Genomic DNA, 21,394 nt, shown 5'->3' with positions numbered 1-21,394 from the left:
ATAAAGAAGTGCGAATTTCAATTTCAAGAAATAAGGCAACGCTGGATTTAACAAAATAATTCTAACAGCTACATTGTTTTTGTACAGTTTTACATGTATTTATTTTGTTTGTATATTTATTTTTATTTTTTATTTTGTGTGTTTTGTTTCGTTCTGTTTTTATATGTTTTTTTTTTATTTTATTAGCTTTGTCTACAAAATTTTGTAATTTTTTGACAATAAAGCATATGATTGATTGATGTATGCTTTCTTTTTAAATTTAGGGTTAAGCCGGTGTTTTCACGCTAAAAAAAAACCTAATATAATAAAATATCTTTAGCGTCATCGCTTTGTAGGCAACCCGCTATATATATAAACTGTCAAAAATAATGACATGTTATTAGTTAACTAGATTTATTTATATAGTAATTTTTGCTTAGTTCTTTTTAAAAACTGTTAAAATTAAATGTAAGTTTCAGAATTAAGACCTGACAACGTTGGTTGAATTGAATTGAATGAATTGACGAAACAGTGGGCTGCCAAGGCAGTTGTGCATATAGGTCTCCTGATGGACCCGTCATGCCCCACCGGGTGTTACCAGAGCCCAACGGCCTTAGAGAAACCGATAAAGCTCTCTGATCTGAAAGACTTAAAGTCGCTCGGTACACTGAAAGTGTTACCCAAGTATTCGCAGTAGATACTCTCCGACTACATGGTCAACGGTTTCATCCTCCTCACAGCACCATCGGCATTCCGGGTTGTCCGCAATACCGATAGTATGGAGATGGCTTCTTAAGTGCCAGTGACCGGTTAAAAAACCTGTCACTAGCCGAATTTCGCGTCTTTTTAGGCGTAGTAGATTTTTGGTGAGACAGGAAGAGGGCCCACCTATGTGCGCTTTGGCCTGTCTCATACCAAAGTACTCAGTCCATCTTCGGTGGGTCTACTTGTCCAACAGACCCTTCATTGACGCGACCGCAACGCATTTGGCGATACCAACTATGGGTTCCAGCTCCATCGGCACATTCGCGGATCCCAGTCTGGCAAGAGAATCCGCTTCCACATTACCTGCATGGCCTGCGTGGCCAGGTATCCAGACGAGCTGAACCCTGCAGCCAACCTGTACCAGTTTTTTTAGGACTTTTATGCTATCTAGTACAAGCTTGGAGTTTACCTTTGCGGCCGTGATAGCCTTAATGGCAGCTCTGCTGTCCGAGCATATTGATACGACTGTATTGCGGTGTCCGCAGCTTAGGATTTTCTGTCCGCATTTTAATACAGCGAATACTTCGGCCTGGAAGACAGTGGCGTGCTCCCCCAGCGAGTATGCCCTACTGGTATGTGGGATCCCACTACAAAGCATTGATCCAGCTCTGTTATTCATTCTGGAGCCATCTGTGTACCAGATGGTCCCTCTATTTAGCAATGCAGGTCTGTTGGAATGCTGCCACTCCTCTCTGCCTGCAATGTGCGTCACGAATCCCTCGCAGTCCACAGTCACTAGAGCCATGCAGTCACTGCCCATCAGAAGGAGAGAACATTCCTATATGGCCTTCACCAAATTTTTGCGTGACCAGTCTCGCCAGCACGTAGTTCACCGAGGACGTATAGCCTGTACGCAGTCCTAATTGCCTCGAATTACACAACGAGGTCAAGAGGCGGAAGGCTCAGCAGAGTCTCAAGCGCTCTAGTTGGCGCCGTCCGCATGGAACCCGTTATGCTGAGACATGCAAGACGTTGGACTCTGTCCAGTTGAGCACGAATTTTCGCCTTCTCTGTACATGGCCACCAAACGATAGCCCCGTATGTGAGAAGAGGTTTCACAATGCGCGAGTAAATCCAGTGGAGGATCTTAGGAGACAGACTCCAGGTATTGCCGAAAGCCCGTCTGCAGGCTTGATCCAACTTGATTCCTAGAAATCGAACTGTCCTGGAGTAATGCAGCTGCACGCCACCTAGAGATATAACAGGGGGCGTGCCAAAGTTAAGTCTCCTCGTGAATAGTAGGAGCTCTGCTTTTTTTGGGGTTAATCCTGAGACCCCCCCCGAAAGGCACCATATGTCCACCATACGCAGGGCTTTCATCATTAGGCCCCGCATTGAGACGGCGTCTTTCCATAGGCAAAGGATTACCAGATCATCAGCGTAGGCCTGTGTGTATAGGCCTGCATTGTTTAAAAGATTTATCAGGCTGTCGACCACAAGGCACCACAAGGTAGGGGACAATACTCCTCCCTGCGGGCAGCCCCTAGCCGCCAACGTTTCGACAATCTCGTTGTTGAGCTGAGCCGATACATGACGTTTCAAGAGCATGGCCTCTATCCAGCAAACCAAAGAGGGTTCTGAGCCGCGGCTCTCGAGTGCTTGGCAATTGGCTTTTATGGGAATATTCTTAATAGGTCTGAAGAAATTGGAGCTTGAAATGAGTCATCACCCAAAAGTTGTCAGTGGACACTACTTCATCTAATAGAGGTCCAATATTCGCCAAATTACTTATTAGATCAATTTGAACCTAAAAATTTATTTGTTTTTTGTTTTATTGGGATATTCCTACTAGTTCTCAAGATATAAGAGTTTAAAGTGAGTTATTACTCAAACCTCGTCACTACCTATAAAAGGTCCGATATTAGCCAACCTAGTTGTTGGATTGACTTGGAGCTAGATCATTATTTTTGAGAAATATTCTTGCTGTTTGTTTCATGACAATATTCCCAGTAGTTCTGACTGTGAAGTGAGTTATTCAATTAATCCTTATAGGCTTATAAACAGTTAAAAAAAAAAAGAAAATTATGGGTCAAGTTAGGGCTTAAGATCCGCCCTCATATAAAGTCCGGAGCCCTAAAGGGGAAGAGCGTTACGTTTCAAAGGGCATAAACTAAAGCGATCCGAAAGTTTAACGATGCGGAAACGAACGCTCCTCCGCACCGATTTTTACGACCCAGTTCACCGATAATTTAGTTTTAAGTTTTGTTTTTTATTGATTTATAATCAATTTAATTGAAAAATAATTTGTTAATATAATTGAGAGAGTGCACGAATATTACTATAATTTTTGCATACAAAAACCGTAAAAATACCTACTACATAAATATTCCTTATATATCCCCATAACTTAATGTATAAAATCCTATATACCGAGAATGGGGTACACGTGTTAAATTGAATTTAAACCTACGATTGCCCTCTTGATTCGATTTTTAAAACTTTTATGTATATGTAGAGGTTTATCCTATAGGGCGTGGCTGATGAAGAAAACTTAATTTTGACATAACAGTTTCGTTATTTTGGAATATGCAGCTGCATTATAATAGAAATGTCAAAATTAGTGTTTTTATTTTAAATTTTAATTAAACGTGATATTATTAAGTTTCTGGCTTCCCTTGGAGGCTACAAATATAAGAGCCGTTTTCATTATTTTATATTAAAACGCATGTTCGGCTTCGTTATAATTACATACTTTTCTTTTTATCGGTTTTCCAAGCATAAAAATATTAATATTAAGAGTTCCATTGGGCATATTTGCATGAAATAAAATGCTATAGGTAAAATATCAACTGTAATTTATAAAATTATCGTTTTCCCTGTTCTACCCTTCATCCCCTATTTTCCAAACAAATATGACAACGGACGCCCTTTCGCTCGATTAATTTTAATAATAAATATCCACTTTACGTGAATTATGTTTTTTAAACGTCAATATCGGTAATTTAATTAATATGTCGTTTTTCGTCCAGGGAGCACAATTGCGCTGTTAAATTGACTATTAAAAACTCAAAAAAAAATAGATTCTGAAACACGAATGACGTGGCCGCATTAAAAATTCCAATTTAATCAGAAACTTTTACACGATATAGCGACAAAAATATAACCGCGGGAATTTCGCTCGTCTAAATAAACGGGCGAGTGGTATCCATTTTAAGTTATGCGTAAAGTTGCCAGCCAAATTATAATTTTCCTTCGCTTGTCCTTGATATAATTATCACACTGTAGTTTCCGTGAAACCTACTCGTCAGCACGAATTTTTTAAATAACAAAAACGCTCGTCTCCGTGTCCCCAAGTCGGTGCGTACCTCATTCCGTTTTTCGTGCTCGTCGGCGATAAATAAATTTAAGTGATTAAATTAAAATGTCGAAACGATCTAGTTCCTTTGTTCGCCGGGATAAAAGTGGTGAAATAAAATGTTTAAAAAGACAATTAAAAGATATGCAGGAGCAATTAACCAATATTCTAAGTTCATCTAGTTCCAGCGAGGAATCACCAGGTAGGGTTTTTTATGGTTTTACATTGGAAATGTTTTTTTTGATGTTGCAAAACCTGAAATGAAATCGTACGATTTTTTCAGTTGTAATAATTTTACAAATATTAAAATATCAAACACAGGGGGCTATATTTTAATTTAATTTAGCAAGGGACTTATCAGATCTTAAAATAATTAACTGCAGGTTCGGTTCGGAGGTCATTAGGCCGTCGACTTCCTTTCCTTGTTTATTTAAAAGCAAGGTTGTTTATGAAATTAAACCCTAATGATTTTTTGGCTCAAAAAGTTTTATAGGCCAAATTGACGTGCGTTAGTTTGGTAAATTATCGCTTATTATTACTATAAATCGAGTGAATTTATAGGCTTAGATAAAATGCCCATCATACTTTGCCATTAATTCAGGCGAATTTTGGCAAATAAGTATATGGATATGCATATTGTATATACACTATTAAGTAGAACTTAATAAACTAAATTAACGTGCGTTATTTTAGTTAAAAATATGCGTTTACAATCGAGCGATGGTATACGCATAGCGAACCAGGGGTCTAGATGTAACCTTTTTGCTATTAGATCGGGCGATCTTTAGCAGATATTTTAGGAAATAGTCCTATGAAATTATAAGTAAAGAGGGTTTATCTTTACAGATGCTTCAGATAATGAGTCACAAGAATCACAAGTTCTGGGTGCTTTACCAACAACCAATCAATTGCATCCCTTAGAGCCAGAAATTACAATAATTGAGGATAGTGCTACCCAGGCAAATACTAATATTCCAGAACAAAATATTACTGGACTTGGTATTAACCCCGATTGCGTTACTACTGAAGGAAAACCCCTACATGAGGAAATTGTGGTTCGATGGACCTCATATTTGTTAAAAGGCCTAACTAAAGATCAGAGAAGGGAGATAATAAATAAATATAAAATTCCAGCTAACTGTAAAGCTCTGATTCCTCCCCAGGTCAATAGTGAGATTCAGGCTTGCTTGCCAAGAGCAGCGCACGAACATGATTGTTTCATGATAGCACTCCAAGAGCAACTGGCTCATGGACTATCAGCAGTGGGGACTGTGTTAGAAAAAATGTTACCATTTCCAGAACAGGCAAATGAATTAAAAATCTTGGCAGACGCCTGTCAGTTGTTCACCAATATACATAATGCCATCTCAACTCATCGTAAGTTTAAAATAGTTCCTCACCTAAACGGGGACTGTAAAAAAGTGGCAAAGACGATGGAAATAGATGAATTTTTATTCAGTAAAAATTTTGCTGAGGCAGTTAAAAATGAACAATCCATGAAGAAATCTAGCACCATCTTCAAGAAGAAAGCTGTACCTTCATCATACAGCGCCCCGGGTACTTCAGGTTACCATCAGCCCAGCTATTTAAACTACCAGCGTCAACCGAACAGGGACAGAATGAAACAAAAGAAGGAGAGGAAGCCATCAGATCGTTACCACAAGCAGAGTGTCAGGAAATATCCATACCGGAAGTGATTTCTGCACTAGAGGTATATCCTTATGCGAAACGTCTTTCACAATTTTTACAGGTTTGGGAAACTCTAACCCAGGACCGGGCGGTCTTGGGCTGGGTTAAAGGGATATTTATAAACTTTTCCTCAAAACCTAAACAAACAATTGAACCTTTAATAAAAATTGTGAAAGATCAAAAAAGAAACTATGAACAGTCATTAAAACAATTACTTAAAATAGGCTGTATTGAGAGTTGTTGTCCAATAGAAGGTCAATTTGTATCTTCTTATTTTTTAGTAAAAAAACCAAATGGGGAACATAGATTTATATTGAATTTAAAAAAACTTAATGCCTTTATTCAAGCTCCTCATTTTAAATTGGAGGACTATAGAACCGTTTTAAAACTTATAAATAGAAATTATTTTCTCTCAAAAATTGACCTGAAGGATGCATATTTTTTAGTATCGATAAGGAAAAATTATAGAAAATATTTTAGATTTAGGTTTAATGATATCTTGTACCAATTTAATAGTTTGCCCTTCGGTCTTAACATAGCCCCTTACATATTTACCAAAATTCTTAAGCCAATAGCAAGAGCTCTTAGGCTTTTAGGAATTATAACAGTTTTTTATTTGGATGATATTTTAATAATGAGCGATAACAAGGAGGAGTGTCAAAAGAACACCTCACTAGCAGTGAACCTCCTTCAGAGTTTGGGTTTTATAATAAATAAGAACAAAAGTATATTAACACCCATACAATGCATACAATTTTTAGGTTTTAATTATGATACTATAAAAATGTGTATTTCTCTTCCAGAAGACAAGATAAGAAATATACAGCAATTAATAAAAAAATTTAAAAGGGAAAATAAAAAGCACACTCTTAGGGAGTTTGCTGCTTTAATAGGTAAATTGGTAGCTTCTTGTCCCGCGACAGAATATGGGTTCGCACATATAAAACCCTTTGAAAGAATAAAACAGGCATATTTACAGGGCGACTATCTTAATTACTGTAAAAAAATAAACATACCAAAATGTTTATGGGAGGAATTAGATTGGTGGCAAAACAATATAGGATTAGGACAGAATATAAAGCCTAAAGCTTTCTCGAGCGAGATATTTTCTGACGCTTCACAATCTGGCTGGGGCGCTTTTTGTGAAGGATCTAGTTGTCACGGTTTCTGGGACAACCAGGAAATAAAAATTCACATAAATTATTTGGAAATCAAGGCCGCGTACTATGCCTTGAAATCTTTTACTAAAGGCAAAACAAATGCTCGCATTTTACTAAGGATAGACAACCAAACAGCCATATCTTGTATAAATCGCGGGGGAAGCGTAAAATACTCCTATTTAAACAATATTGTTAAAGAAATGTGGCGCTGGTGCGAGGAAAGGCATATTTTAATTTTTGCTAGCTACATTCCATCTGCCGCAAACTTTAATGCTGATAAGGAATCAAGGTCACTTTCCATAGATACAGAATATGAATTAAATAATAGAGAGTTTAATAAAATCATAGACTTTTTTGGATACCCTGAAATAGATCTTTTTGCCACGAGGCTCAATAAAAAATGCCCAAGATTTGTTTCATGGTTTCCTGACCCAGAGTCCGTTTCTGTGGACGCTTTCACAGAAGATTGGTCGAAATTTTATTTTTACGCCTTCCCTCCCTTTTCAATTATCACTAAAGTATTGGAAAAAATTATACAAGATAGGGCCTTAGGAATCCTAGTTGTTCCCCATTGGCCAACCCAGCCTTGGTTTCCACTATTTAATAAATTATTAATCACATCTCCTATTACCTTTTATCCACATAAACATCTTCTTATTTCCCCTTTTAGGGAGAGTCATCCGCTTCACAAGGAAATTTCCCTGGTGGCAGGGAAATTATCCGGAGGACTTTCTTCAAAAAAGGAATCCCCAATGACGCCATTGAAGTTTTAATGGCCTCTATAACAGAGGGCACCCTTAAGCAATATTCTTCGTGTTTTAAAAAATATTGGGTTTTCTGTTTAAATAAAAGAGAAGATCCATTAGTATATAATTTACAAATATATTTAGACTTTTTAGTGGACATTCTGAACAAGGGGAACTCCTTTTCAGTAATTAATTCTTATAGGTCGGCATTAAACTTATTATTCAGCCCATCTACAATAGATGAAAAAATTATAAATAGGTTTTTAAAAGGAGTATCTAACATACGTCCACCAAAACCAAAGTACAGCTTTACGTGGAACCCTGATCCGGTTTTGAAATACTTAGAAGCATTATACCCGTTAGATAGTTTAAGTTTAGAGGACTTAACTTATAAGCTTGTCACACTTATGGCATTAGTGTCAGCTAGTAGAGTACAAACCCTTTCCATGATTAAAATAAATAATATTAACGTATCTTTAGAGAGAATCGAAATTCAAATTACAGATAGGATAAAGACAACCGCTTTAGGAAGAAACCAACCCTTACTAATCTTTCCTTACTTTAGAAACAAACCACAATTATGTGTGGCGTCCACTATAGAGACCTACATTAAAATTACAGAGCCTCATCGTAAGGTTAAAGAACAAAATCTCTTTCTTACTATTAAAAAGCCTTTTCACGCCGCGTCATCGCAAACCATTAGTCATTGGATCAAGAAGACCTTGAATCAAGCAGGAGTAGATACGTCTATTTTTTCGGCTCATAGTGTACGCCACGCATCAACCTCTGCAGCGTTTAGGGCAGGTGTTAGTATAGAACAAATAAAAAATACAGCGGGTTGGACACCTTTTTCAAATACGTTTTTTAACTATTATAATAAACCGTTAAAAGAACCAAATGACAAGTTTGCTAAGGCTATTATTAAGTAACCTAATTAATTGTAATTATTGTTTACATTATACACTTTTTATTATGTTAGTTTAGCAAGTAAGCTTTGTTAATGAAGTATATTAAGATCTATGTTATATGTTAATGAAGTAGATTAAGTCTCTGTTCTCCAGATTTTTAGGAGTTATAAAAATAAATATTACTTTTTCAGAAAATCACCCTTTTTACTCTGAACATCTACAGTGTGATAATTATATCAAGGACAAGCGAAGGAAAATTAAATAATTAATCGACTTACCTGAAGGAGGATTAATTATAATTTTCCGAGCTTGTCCGTAGATATAATTATATCCCAGCCCACCCTTAGATATTTAAAAATATATTATGTACTTATTTAGTTCCCAGATATCAGGTGATTTTCAGTACACATGCACTCCAACGGAATGAGGTACGCACCGACTTGGGGACACGGAGACGAGCGTTTTTGTTATTTAAAAAATTCGTGCTGACGAGTAGGTTTCACGGAAACTACAGTGTGATAATTATATCTACGGACAAGCTCGGAAAATTATAATTAATCCTCCTTCAGGTAAGTCGATTAATTATTTAATTTTCAACAGCAGCCACGTGTTGTGCCTTAAAATAGTCAAGTGGTGGCTAAAAGCGAACAGCAATACACGTGGATATCTCTTGCGCGTGTTTATCTCTGCTTTGTGCATTAGAAAATAAATTATCCTGTTCCAGACCGATTTATGATTAAATTGAGTTTAAAATTATGGAAATAAAATATATCGGATATTAAGGGTCTAATACGTTTTGAAATTGGTGTACACATAGTAATAAGTTACGAGTATTTAGTAACATCTCACCTTGAACTTGCGAAGTTGTAATTCATTTATCAGAATAGTAAGGCGGTACGCTCTGCATGTCGTAAAAGGCGACTAAAAGAACAACCTCTTTGGTGGTAGATGTTGTCCACTTGCATCGCCCGGATCAATACCACCACATAGGACTAAGGCGGCGTGAAGTGGTTCCATGGAACTCACGTTTCGCCGCCCTTCATATCGATGTGTCCGGTTTCCAAAGGGGAAATGGAGAAGAAGAATAAATGCATGATGGCGCCCTCACAACCAAAACTTTCCGGAAGTAAATTCGCCTCCCATTCGGATCTCCCGGCTGGTCGGGAGGGTCTAAAAGCCTAAAAATCAATTTCTGCAACATCAGAGGCCTAAACACCAATATTAATGCAATACACCAACACCTGCAATCAAGTAAGCCTCACATTCTGGCATTGGCAGAAACAAAGATGAAACCTTCAACAACAAATGTTCACCTCATTTATCCTGGATACGATCTACACACCCGATTTCGACTAAACTTTGGATTGGCAGTATTTGTCAAGAACGATTTGAGTTGCCAGCGGGAGGAAACGTTTGAACCTGCGGACTTCGACGTCATGTGGTTCAAAATAATAGCCAGTGGTGCCACGAAATTTATCTGCTGCACCTATCTACAGACCACCAAGCGACACCCAATATATACGGCTCTTTCTGAACTTGGTTGATTGCATTAAACATCTGCAAATTGACTACCCAAGCGCAGAAATCATCGCCACGGGTGATTTTAACGTTTACAATATCAACTGGCTGCGCTTCTGCAACAAGAACGACGATGAAGGACGAGAAGCTGAGCTATTTGACACCATATGCGGGCTTACGCAGCTTGTGGAGGAAGCTACCAGAATCCCCGATCGAGACGGCGAGTTCGCGAGTCTCCTAGATCTGGTCTTGGCTTCAGACCCTGACTCGTACACTGTATCAGTACATGCCCCCCTAGAAACATCGGACCACAAATTGATAACAGTCTCTTGCCAGTTGGAGGTTAAAACGCAGGATCCTCCGATGCCGCGGAAGGTATGGCACTATAAATCAGCAGAGTGGAGCCATCTTCGGGAATTTTATTGCTCATTCCCTTGGAAAGAGGTCTGCTTTAGAACCAATAACATCTCAGAATGTGCAAATCAAATTACAGAGACGATCTTGGCAGGAATGGAAGCTTATATCCCTTTTTCTACTAAATGCGGATCAAACAACAAGCAATAGTTCATGAATGTTGCCTACCTATAAGCAAGTAGATACATATTCAATTTAATAATGAAGTATTTAATTAACAAACGAAAATACTCGATACATTTTTCTATTTTTTCATCAACGATCCATTAACGAAAATACCAAAACACAAACGGAATTTAAACCAGGGGGAAAAATGACGAAAAAAAATTTTTATTGGGTATTACAACGTCCGAGCGTAAAAAATTAATTTGGCAAACAATCGGCCAACGCAGGAATTTTAGAGAAATGTTATTTCCAGTTTTTGGTAATAAAATTTTACTTCTAGATAAGACCCGACATTGTATTTTTTCTATTCATTTAATTGCAGCAACAAGTGCCGCTATTATATTACGGTAATAAAGTAAAATTTTTACTGCGGAGACTTGCATATGATTTTCCAATTTCCATTTTGAAACTGTCAATAGTAATAATGACAGTAGTCAGAGGTTGGATAAAATGGCGGGAGGGATTGCAGTTAACTGTTTTCGGCTCTAAATTATGTTATTCATGCTCTCTCCAGCATGAATAACAGAGCTGGATCAGGGCTTTGTGGTGGGATCCCACATACTAGTAGGGCATACTCGCTGGGGGAGCACGCCACTGTCTTCCAGGCCGAAATATTCGTTGTATTAAAGTGCGGACAGAAAATTCTAAGCTGCGGACACCGCAATACAGTCGTATCAATATGCTCGGACAGCAGAGCTGCCATTAAGGCTATCACGGCCGCAAAGATAAGCTCCAAGCTTGTACTAGAGTGCATTAAAGTCCTGAAAAAACTGGTGCAGGTTGGCTGCAGGGTCCAGCTCGTCTGGATACCTGGCCACGCAGGCCATGCAGGTAATGTGGAAGCGGATTCTCTTGCCAGACTGGAATCCGCGAATGTGCCGATGGGGCTGGAACCCATAGTTGGTATCGCCAAATGCGTTGCGGTCGCATCAATGAAGGGTCTGCTGGACAAGTGGACCCACCGAAGATGGACAAAGGCCAAAGTGCACATAGGTCGGCCCTCTGCCTGTCTCACCAAAAATCTACTACGCCTAAAAAGACGCGAAATTCGGCTAGTGACAGGTCTTTTAACCGGTCACTGGCACTTAAGAAGCCATCTCCATACTATCGGTATTGCGGACAACCGGGAATGCCGATGGTGCTGTGAGGAGAATGAAACCGTTGACCATGTAGTGCCAACACGCCAGGTTCAAATACTTGGGTAACACTTTCAGTGTACCGAGTGATTTTAAGTCCTTCAAAACAGAGAGCCTTATCGGTTTCTCTAAGGTGGTTGGGCTCTGGTAACCCCCGGTGGGGCATGTCGAGTCCATTAGGAGACTATATGCATAACTGCCTTGGCAGTCCATTGTTTCGACAATTCAATTGAATTCATTCCCATAAAATAAAAAGCATATTATTCAGAAGGGTTTTTGCTAAAAATAATGTCTTAGGACCAAATTAATTTGGGAAATATCGGATTTTTTATACGTAGCAGTGTACAGTGCGACTATGTTTGGGTGATGACTCATTTCAAACTCCGATATCTTGAGAACCAGTAAGAATATATCAATGAAACAAAAAGCATGTTATTCAGAAAAATCTTCTCTGTAAATCCCATTAGGTGTCCACACCCGTCCAGCCACAATATGAACAAAATTGACCTTATTAAGTACACCATAGTTACAAACATTAAGCCCGAATGAAACCGTGACTATATGCCAGCGATACCCCCAAAAGTAATTAATTTAGGGGCCTTAATTACGTTGAAAACAATAATTAGCAAGCTCCATTGTTCGGCCTTATTTGAAATTTATCAGAGACACAAAGGGAATCTCTTTTGTATACTATAATGATTCCCGTTGCCTCTTTTATAGCCGGGCCAATACTAAATTACTTTAATAATTATAAGCAAATAATAATAGACATGAAAAATTGGTTGATTAACTCAAGTTAATCGGAACGTGCATAAAACATTAGCAATTTGCTTAATGTGCACCTCGTCGCGCCCTCCCCAAGGGACGGTTTATTGACCAATAAGTTGATTACTGTCCAAATAAAATTCTTGCGGACCAATTACCGGCCATGAAAATGACGAACAGGGTGTTGGCAACCCTGCAACGGTTTATCTGTCAACGATTTTATGTAACACGTTTATCAAGAAAACTCGTCACGTCACTAGACGGTTAGCTGAGAAAATGGCGGATGGGTGGTCTACTTGATAAAGAAACACTTATAAGTTTGAAGGGAAGGGAAAATAGGCTTCATTCAATTTGTTTGTCCTGAAGATGGCGAACTATTAATTTTTTTTTTTATGGTTTATTTGAGGTTATAAGCCGCGACGTTGGCAATCTTGCGCAGTAGGCATTGGAGACGTCAAGTATCAACTATTTGACGTTTCACGTGGCACTTGACAGTTTTGATACAAATTGGGGCCCTGGTGGCCCTCTTGATAAACAGACCTTAGGGCAGCACGAACTTTAATACACCTGGAAATTAAATTCTTACTTTAATGAAACGTAAATGACCACTGCTATGTCCCTATGACAAATTTCAGTTGTGCCAATTGTAGGGAAAGAAAACGATTAAGAGGTTATTTTTACAAAAATAGAAAGTTACATTTAGTTAAGAATTTAAGTTCTTTAAAAATTTCGTTAAAATTTATGAAAAAAAGGAATCTTCACCTAAAATCAAGCAAAGTTTCAATTCACTTGGGATAGTGAATGTACAGTGTCTCCACATTAATAGGTACATCTATAAAAATTAAAATATGGATGATTTTATGAGGGTTTGTCATTTATTTAGAGTTCCAATGATGGTTTTTTTCCAGCAAATTCAATGAAAAAAATTAAATTAGTTCGTGAGGGGTCACACGTCAAATGTCAGCGTGGTTAACTTCATTTTTCTGTTGGCAATACTGAAAAATGTTCAGAGTGACCAACATTAACCACTATAAAAATAACGGCCACCATGCAGTGGTCATTTTTGGGTATTATGGCCATATGGGGACCTACGATGATAAATTATTTCAATTAATTAAATTGTGTCCATCAGTTACCCCATTGAATGTTTATAATGTTGAGGTTAAATGGTTAAAAGCTAGGCCCAATTACATTAAATTAATGAGGAATACTTCCGAAGATAACTGAGGGTATTCTTGATGTCATTATACTTCTATAGATGCTAGTTCCGCAAAAGTTTATAGTTGCCGTGACGCAGGGACGGTACACAGTTTTAAATCCGAATTTCACGCGTACGGATCATGTTAAATAAAAGTCTGGATCCATGCGTCCCAGTACATTTATGGTAATATGAACGACTAAAATGACACGTTGTAAATGAAAAGTAAACACGATTAAAATCGACCCCGCCGGTGATAATATAGTGCCGTAAGCCAATTCGCAGATTCAGAGTTCGTTGAATTATTCATCGGTTAGACCTGGATTTAATGGAATCGTTAGAAAGGGAAAAGAACTGGATTTTTAAGCCTTAGGGGTGAACGACAGGAAAAAATGCGTTTGACAAAAAAATTGTTGATTTTTCAACTTTTAAAACGACATATTTTTCGAGTGTATCCAGATAATAGGGAACGAGAAAGGTTAATTTAATGTAACACATGTTAAAGAAAAAAATCCATGTTTTTTGTTATCGTATATGTCCAGGAAAACTGTGGTATAACCAGTGTAAGAAAATGAAAATTTCCAGATGATCCAGGTTATTAAGGAAAGTGAAATATACGTTATAAATTTGTGTATATATATTAATATATCGAGCAATGGTTCGTTTTCAAAATACAAGGTATTAAAATCTCTTTTTTCTTTTGTCATAATTTTTTTTTTAATAGTTACTAAGTATTCTTCTTCATTAATAAAGATGACACGCCACGATTTTCCCAAAAACAAACACTATTTTTCAAATCTTTATTTAGTTGGAGCAAATTGCTTTCCTTGCCTTTTCTTTGTACGATGCGAGGTTTTTAAGTAAAAAAATAAGAACCAGCTCCTCCATCTTCCATGTATCGGTTTACAAAATGTAGTTATTATTGTAAAAGTTACGCACTATTTAAAGAAACATATTACTGGAGATGAAATGCACCGTTGATTGAGAATACGGTTCCAAATATTCAATCAACGAATGCACCGTTTTTATGATCCCAAGACAGAAATTCATTGTCAAAAACGATTGATTCATTGATTAGAGTGCACCAAACCGAAAACTCTCGAACGTTTATTAGAATAATATTATTGAAGCTGGTTGAATTGTGAAGAATTCCTGGATATATTGTATATGTGGGAATCTTCTCTATTTAAAAGCCAAAGAACCAAAATGTGCATTATCTTATATAAGAATCATGATGGATTTATGGAAGTTCTTACTTTATCTCGTGAATGTATTCATATTTTTGAGCGAACTGTAGAGTTCAAAATACATTATTGGGTACTGACATGAATTAGAAGTTCACATAAGGATCCTGATAAATTTCTGGGGCCTCACTTAGAGGTCTTGGTTTTACGCCTTGAATTATAGGTCTAAAAAATTTGAGGTCGTCTTATATTTCTATAAATTAAATCAAGAATATTTAAACTTCTTAAAGGATATTTAATTGAAATTGATATTGAAAACATCTTGTCGAACTTGCATTGTCTACCACCTTCAAAAACGAAATTGTTATTGATGGACATGGATGAGATCCTGAAAGGTAATATAGGAAACTCAGGGTTCGCTCTCAAAAAAATAATTGATCAATGAATGGGTCATTTTCATTGGAGGTACTATGACAAACCAGTAGTCTCTGTAAGTATCCTGAGGGATTTCTGGCGCCTTATTAAGAGTTTTCAGGAATCATAAGGAATTTGGGTCATCTTGATTTCATGTTGAATTAGGTGTTAAAGTTTTATCTAATTTAATTCATAAATAAAACAAAGGCCATATGAATATCAAAAAAAAAAAATTTAAAAATCCATATGAAAATAATAGAAAACTGAGTGATTGTGGGGGGGTAATGTGTGGAAAACTTTCACCGGTTGTTCCTTGTAAACTAAAAAAAGTCTTTATTAACACAACTAATTGAACTAATTAAAGACAGGAACATCAATTCATTGCGATCGTCAATGATTCCTGGGTCTCAGGTAGGATTTTATTAATTAGTATATTGGTTTAAGTTTTTTTTATGGATGTCAGAAACGAGCTGAGTTACGAATGAAATAATATGAAAATGAAGATACAATATCTTATAAAAATTTCAATAAATTCGTATCTTGTATCTCAAAAATGAAGCGTGTCCGAATATACGTTTATATGAACTTTTTTACTTATAAAATTACAAGTAATCATCTCTTAAAATTAAAGTCGTTACCCTTTAAGGACAGTTTGTATCTATACAGAATAGAAACAATGTCGTTGTCCTTAATGGCCAATTAATTGTTATTCTGATATATTTTATACTTAAAGACTTTTTTTCATCGATATGCTCTGGGTCTAGAGCATCTAAATCGTCCGGGGCACCGTATGTGTATGACTCACGTGCTCCCCAGACAACTTGTGGATTCCCACCCTCAAACAAACGTTCAATTTCGAACAGTAAATTTACCAATTTATTTAATTTTTTTGTACACAAACATCAAAACTTACATTGCAAAGCCTATAGTTGAAGCGCGGGACCAACTATACTCTATATAGCACCAAAACAAAAAACCAAAAACCTACAAGCTACATACAGCCCTTCGGTAGTAGGACCACGAGCATCGGATCGAACGATTGATTGCTAGATTTTTTTTTTTTTAATTCAAAAAGCAAAAAACGAGCAACAGAAGCCGCGAGCAAGCATCGGCAGTAGCAGCAGTAGCAGCGGCGCGTGTACGGACGGCCGCCCTCCAAAAAACTGAACCGGAGGCCTCCGCTCTCTGGATCTCTTCTCCCGGCGTTCTGGAAAATCCGGATGGGGTCCCGGCGCGCACTAGTCGGCGTGGGGCCCGTAGAATTGATCCTGGGATGCGGGACGATGACGACGATACGTCACCGGGGCCGCCGGGAATCGCCACATCGAGCCAGAAAGAGACGGACGATGAGTCAGTCGGTACGGGCAACTGTAGACTCGAGCGCCACGTTGTCAACTTGTCGGAAACTTCCCTAGATCTTTTGAGTGGAATTTTTTTCTTGCCTATTGGGAAATACACTTAAAAAAAATGAATTCCTTGACCGAACTGCATATGAGCCGCTCAGAAGAAAAGTGGTATATGTCAGTATTTTTTAATTTTTGAGTTATACCATTAATTATGTTTCTACTGGTCTAATATATTCAGTCGAAAACTGGTATAAGTCAAAATTTTAACTTAGCTAAGATAAGAGCTTCTTAACGTTATTCCTCTCGCAACATAATGGATTCGTTCGCGGAAATAGTGGTATAAGTCAAGGCACCACGCTGTTCCGATGTCGCGCCAGGTCCTATTAAACTCGCTTTTTCTTGTTTAGTCAGGTTTTTTTAGTGTTATGGTACGTAGTGTGTAGATCAGTTACTGTAGCTAAGAAACAAGATATGATAGAACTTCTTCAGTGGATTCCCCCGATTCAGCATCAGTTCTCCCTGGACTTACTGACAAAAGAAGATGCTGTTGACAGTGGTCCATTATCAGATTCTGATGAAGTTTAATTTGTTTAATAACTTGTTCTTACTCTCCTTACTGTAAGTTCAGTATGTAAGATAAGTAGTAGTAATATTTTGCTTTTCAAGCTCTATATTTTTTGAACACTTTTATCAGTAATAGATATCATAGTAAACATACTACAGCTATTATTTTTCTTTGGTTCATCAGTTTTGTGAAATTTGGTTAACTTTTACGAGGAAAATTGGTATAACTGCTGGTTACCAACTGTTTGCTATAATCTATTCATTTTTCAATGGTCAAACAGGTCAAATTTAATATCGAGGGGGATATAAATTTATTCACAGAAATTGCATTTTGTCTGCCGTCATCTTTTCACCCCCAAGAACCCCCATGTAAATTTTTTAAGTAGGAATAGGAGTCGAGTGATACCTTGAATTAAAGGTATTCTCTACATAGCCCTATTTATTTTTTTATTTTATCAATTCATCCTTAAAAAATATGAAGAAATGTAGATGAAAAAATAAACTTTATTTAAAAAATATCTAAGACCTATTTTATCTCCGTTAACCTCAACACAAAAAAACAATTGTTGTTCAAAACATTTCGGGTGTTATATTAACTGATTGACATTCGTTAACAATTCTACTTCAAAGATCTTCACGGGAGTCAGGCCTTGTGGCAAAAACTTTCGTTTTTAGATGACCCGATAAAAAAAATCTAAAGGGGTAAGATCGGGAAATCTAGCTGGCCATTCTACCTACCGGCCAATCCATCGTCCAGGAAATACGTTCAAAAAATAACGAATGGTTGTGAAAAGTTGTCTAGAACCAAAAAAAAAATTGAAATTTCTTCAAAACTTAATAACTTATCATTAAAAAAAATGAATTTCCACTAATTTGTGATAATAAAATGGCACAACTACTACAATTTTCAAAGCGATCCGCCTTGCTTTCAAGAAATAAAATAGGGTTTTTCATGTGTTACTCCAAAAACCTTAAAGTTATGTGATAAAAGTATTGATATAAGAACTATAGATTTTCTTATCACCTATAATTTTCTTAAAAAGCATTTTTTTCTCAGGCAATCAAAACGTTTTTCAATAATCCTACCCTTACCCCCCCCATCCACCCCACACAACTTACCAGTAACAAATTAATAAATATAGAAAAATCATGAATTTAATAAAAAATCATTGAATATGATAACGATAATAATATATGATGTGTTGTTTGGGATCACTAATCAAACCACATAATCAATGATCAAATTAAAACCATTTATTCTGCCATAATTATTAAATAACAATACCATATTAAAATTGACATATTGTACTGAACTTCATTTTTTCTATTTCGTATACTACGAATTTATTTGAGCTCGGTCCCCGACGATGGTGATTAAAAACCTCTAACAGCCTCCACAATCCAACAAACAATCAATCATCTTTGATAACCTATCGGGGAGGTCAGAATTTTAATATGGATATCTAAAAAAGACCTAACCCGACGATTATTTTGCCAACTTTTCTCGTTGAAGGTTTTATTGAAAAAGAACGATGATCAGGTCCCCAATTAATAGGTAACTCTAGAGCCAGTTGAACCGCTGACATCATTGTTGCGAACCTTAGGTGAGAGTCTCTACTAAAACTTCTAAATGGAAAATTCTAAATGTCAAGATGTGCGAGGAGTCATGACCGAATTAAACAAACAAAATAGTCTAGGATAATTAATTGGGCATCCAAACATAAATATGAATAGAAATTTCCCTACAGGAAACGGCTTATTTTAAATAATACATATTTTCTCAAATCATTTATTAACATTATTCTTCAGCAATACATGAATTCGTCGTAATAACCCTGAGCGGAACGCACATATTGTTGCACTACATGAGTCTGCGTTAATATCGAGCACCAGTAACACCTATCTGAAATTTGGTACTAAATAACAATAAATGACTATTACCGATAAATAACAACAAAAAATTTATAACCTTTTTTGACCAAAATCACTCTTAATCTGATCTTGACAATAAATTAACCTGATTCTCAAAGTATTTAATTCTAAATATGTAGGCACACTTTAACCTTTAAAATAGTTGCTATTTTTGTCTTAAATTACAAATACATGTTACTCTAAACTGTCCATAAAAAATTAGAAAATACTCTAATTTTACCCTTTTATCTGGATGATTAGCATTAAAAGCACCTGCTGCTGCTCTAGCAGACTTATTTTGCTGTTAATGACCCATCAACTCAATTCTCTCTTGCAGCATATAAACCGTTGTTATCAATTAATACTACCAATATCACCAAGACCAGATTAAATAAAATAAATACTTTGTGCTACTGTTGTTATTGGTCACTTCAATAAAGCTCCGATACCAAAATAAAAATAACTAACTCATCAAAAGTGTCGAAATAAGCAGGTATTTATACTGTAAATTTTGACATTTGTTTCTGTTAAAATAACTTAACTGTTTTTTTTTTTTGATTAGAGATAACACCTGTGAATGATTAAAAGAAAACAAAATTTATGCAGGCAGGGAAATTGCAAAATTTAGACTTTTGAAGAATGACTATTTCTTGAGAACGAATTGAAAAAAAATAATAGGATTATGTAGAGAATAAAATTACCTGGGGTTCTGGGGGGGCGAGGGGATGACGTTAGAGAGACGCAAATTCTGTCAATAAATGTCTCTCTTAATATTAAATTAGAAGTGTTCGATTATTTTTATTTAAGCAATTTATTTTTCAAGATTTTCAGGGTGTTAAATTACAATACTGTATATATTTATGTGTTAAAATCTATACGTAGTTTTATACTGGGTGTTTCAGAACTATGGGATCAATTTAGAAAAAACATTAATTACCTAAATAGAATCTGTTGCATTTATTTTTACCTTTTGTACATGATACCATAACAACAATTGTTTAAAATCAACGCTTATCAATGTCATGTTTAAAAATTTTATAGCTTACAATTTTAAAATATTTATTGCTAATGGAAAACTTTACCAATCAACAATTAGCGGATATGCATTTGGCATAAGGAGCAACAAACTGCAATGCACTAGCAGCGGTTGTATCATGAACGTTATCCCGAACAACAGCATCCTGGATAGAAAAAGTTTATTGCGGTTCATCGGCGGCTCGCTGAGACAGGCATGTTTAAGACCAAGATGCATGATACTGGTGTTGCTGCAGCCGATTATCATCCTAGAGTTCAATTTTGTCAATGGTTTCTGGATCACATCATTGCACAACCAAATTTTTTACGATATGAAGCCTCTTTCACAAGAGACGGTATTTTTAATAGTAGGAATAGCCATGTTTGGGACGAAGAAAATCCGCATGCAATTTTTCCAAGAAAACATCAGAATCGTTGGTCTGTCAACGTATGGGCAGGCATTGTTGATGATTATTTAATTGGGCCATACCTTCTACCGGAACGGTTAACAGGACCTATTTATCTGCGTTTTTTGAAGGAACTTCTCCCAGAACTCCTTGAAAATGTTCCACTAAACGTTAGACAGCAAATGTGGTTTCAGCATGATGGAGCGCCGGCTCACTTTGCTGTACAAGGACGCGAGTATTTGCCTCAACGGTTTGGGGACCGTTGGATTGCCAGAGGTGGAGCAGTTTCTTGGCCTCCTAGGTCACCCGATTTAACGTCGCTCGATTTTTTCTTGTGGGGACATGTAAAGTCTTTAGTCTACGAAACTCCAGTAGAATCAGAGCTAGACTTAATCGGACGAATAACAGCAGCATTTGAAATCATTCAAAATGAGGATCAAATTTTTAGTGTAGTCCGCCGAAATCATGTGCGGCGTTTAAATTGGTGTATTGAGGTTGGAGGAAGACATTTTGAACAATTGTTGTGATGGTATCATATACAGAAGGTAAAAATAAATGCATCAGATCCTATTTAGGTAATTAATATTTTTTCTAAATTGAAACGCGTCTTAGGGCCGTAGTGGTCTAGTGACACATTTCCGGACATGGGTTCCTATACTCAAATAGATTCTACTGTTGCACTGAACAACCCATAGAAGTTTGATCCCATAGTTCTGAAACATCCTGTATATTTTATGTAGGGGGATCGAGTGATGCGTATGCGTTTTTTGATTCAGTTTTTCGTTTCCCATATATGGCCATTTCAAGTTTTTAAAT

At 36.7% G+C, this 21,394-nt stretch overlaps 2 protein-coding genes across 7 annotated transcripts in view; one reads left to right on the top strand and one right to left on the bottom strand.

The window, feature by feature from the left end:
- The window catches only part of LOC126736249 (uncharacterized), a 95,675-nt gene extending 79,125 nt beyond the window's left edge, over positions 1 to 16,550 (bottom strand). For all 6 annotated transcript variants that reach the window (XM_050440515.1, XM_050440519.1, XM_050440517.1 and 3 more), the window contains exon 1: positions 16,250 to 16,550. Coding sequence is in view for 2 of the 6 variants with exons in the window: in XM_050440516.1 (XP_050296473.1) it covers positions 16,250 to 16,251 (2 nt within the window). In the remaining 4 variants the exon portion in view is untranslated. The remainder of the gene's footprint in view (positions 1 to 16,249) is intronic.
- Positions 4,023 to 8,737, top strand: LOC126736251 (uncharacterized). The gene is made up of 3 exons (XM_050440521.1): positions 4,023 to 4,241; positions 4,886 to 5,750; positions 7,559 to 8,737. Exons 1-2 carry the CDS (start codon positions 4,106 to 4,108, stop codon positions 5,734 to 5,736), a joined length of 987 nt encoding a protein of 328 aa, XP_050296478.1. The 5' UTR covers positions 4,023 to 4,105; the 3' UTR covers positions 5,737 to 5,750; positions 7,559 to 8,737.
- Positions 16,551 to 21,394: the final 4,844 nt, after the last annotated feature.

This window comes from Anthonomus grandis, chromosome 5 (genome assembly GCF_022605725.1).
Source record: "Anthonomus grandis grandis chromosome 5, icAntGran1.3, whole genome shotgun sequence".
Lineage (NCBI taxonomy): Eukaryota > Metazoa > Arthropoda > Insecta > Coleoptera > Curculionidae > Anthonomus > Anthonomus grandis.
This window is presented reverse-complemented; position numbering and strand designations above follow the sequence as displayed.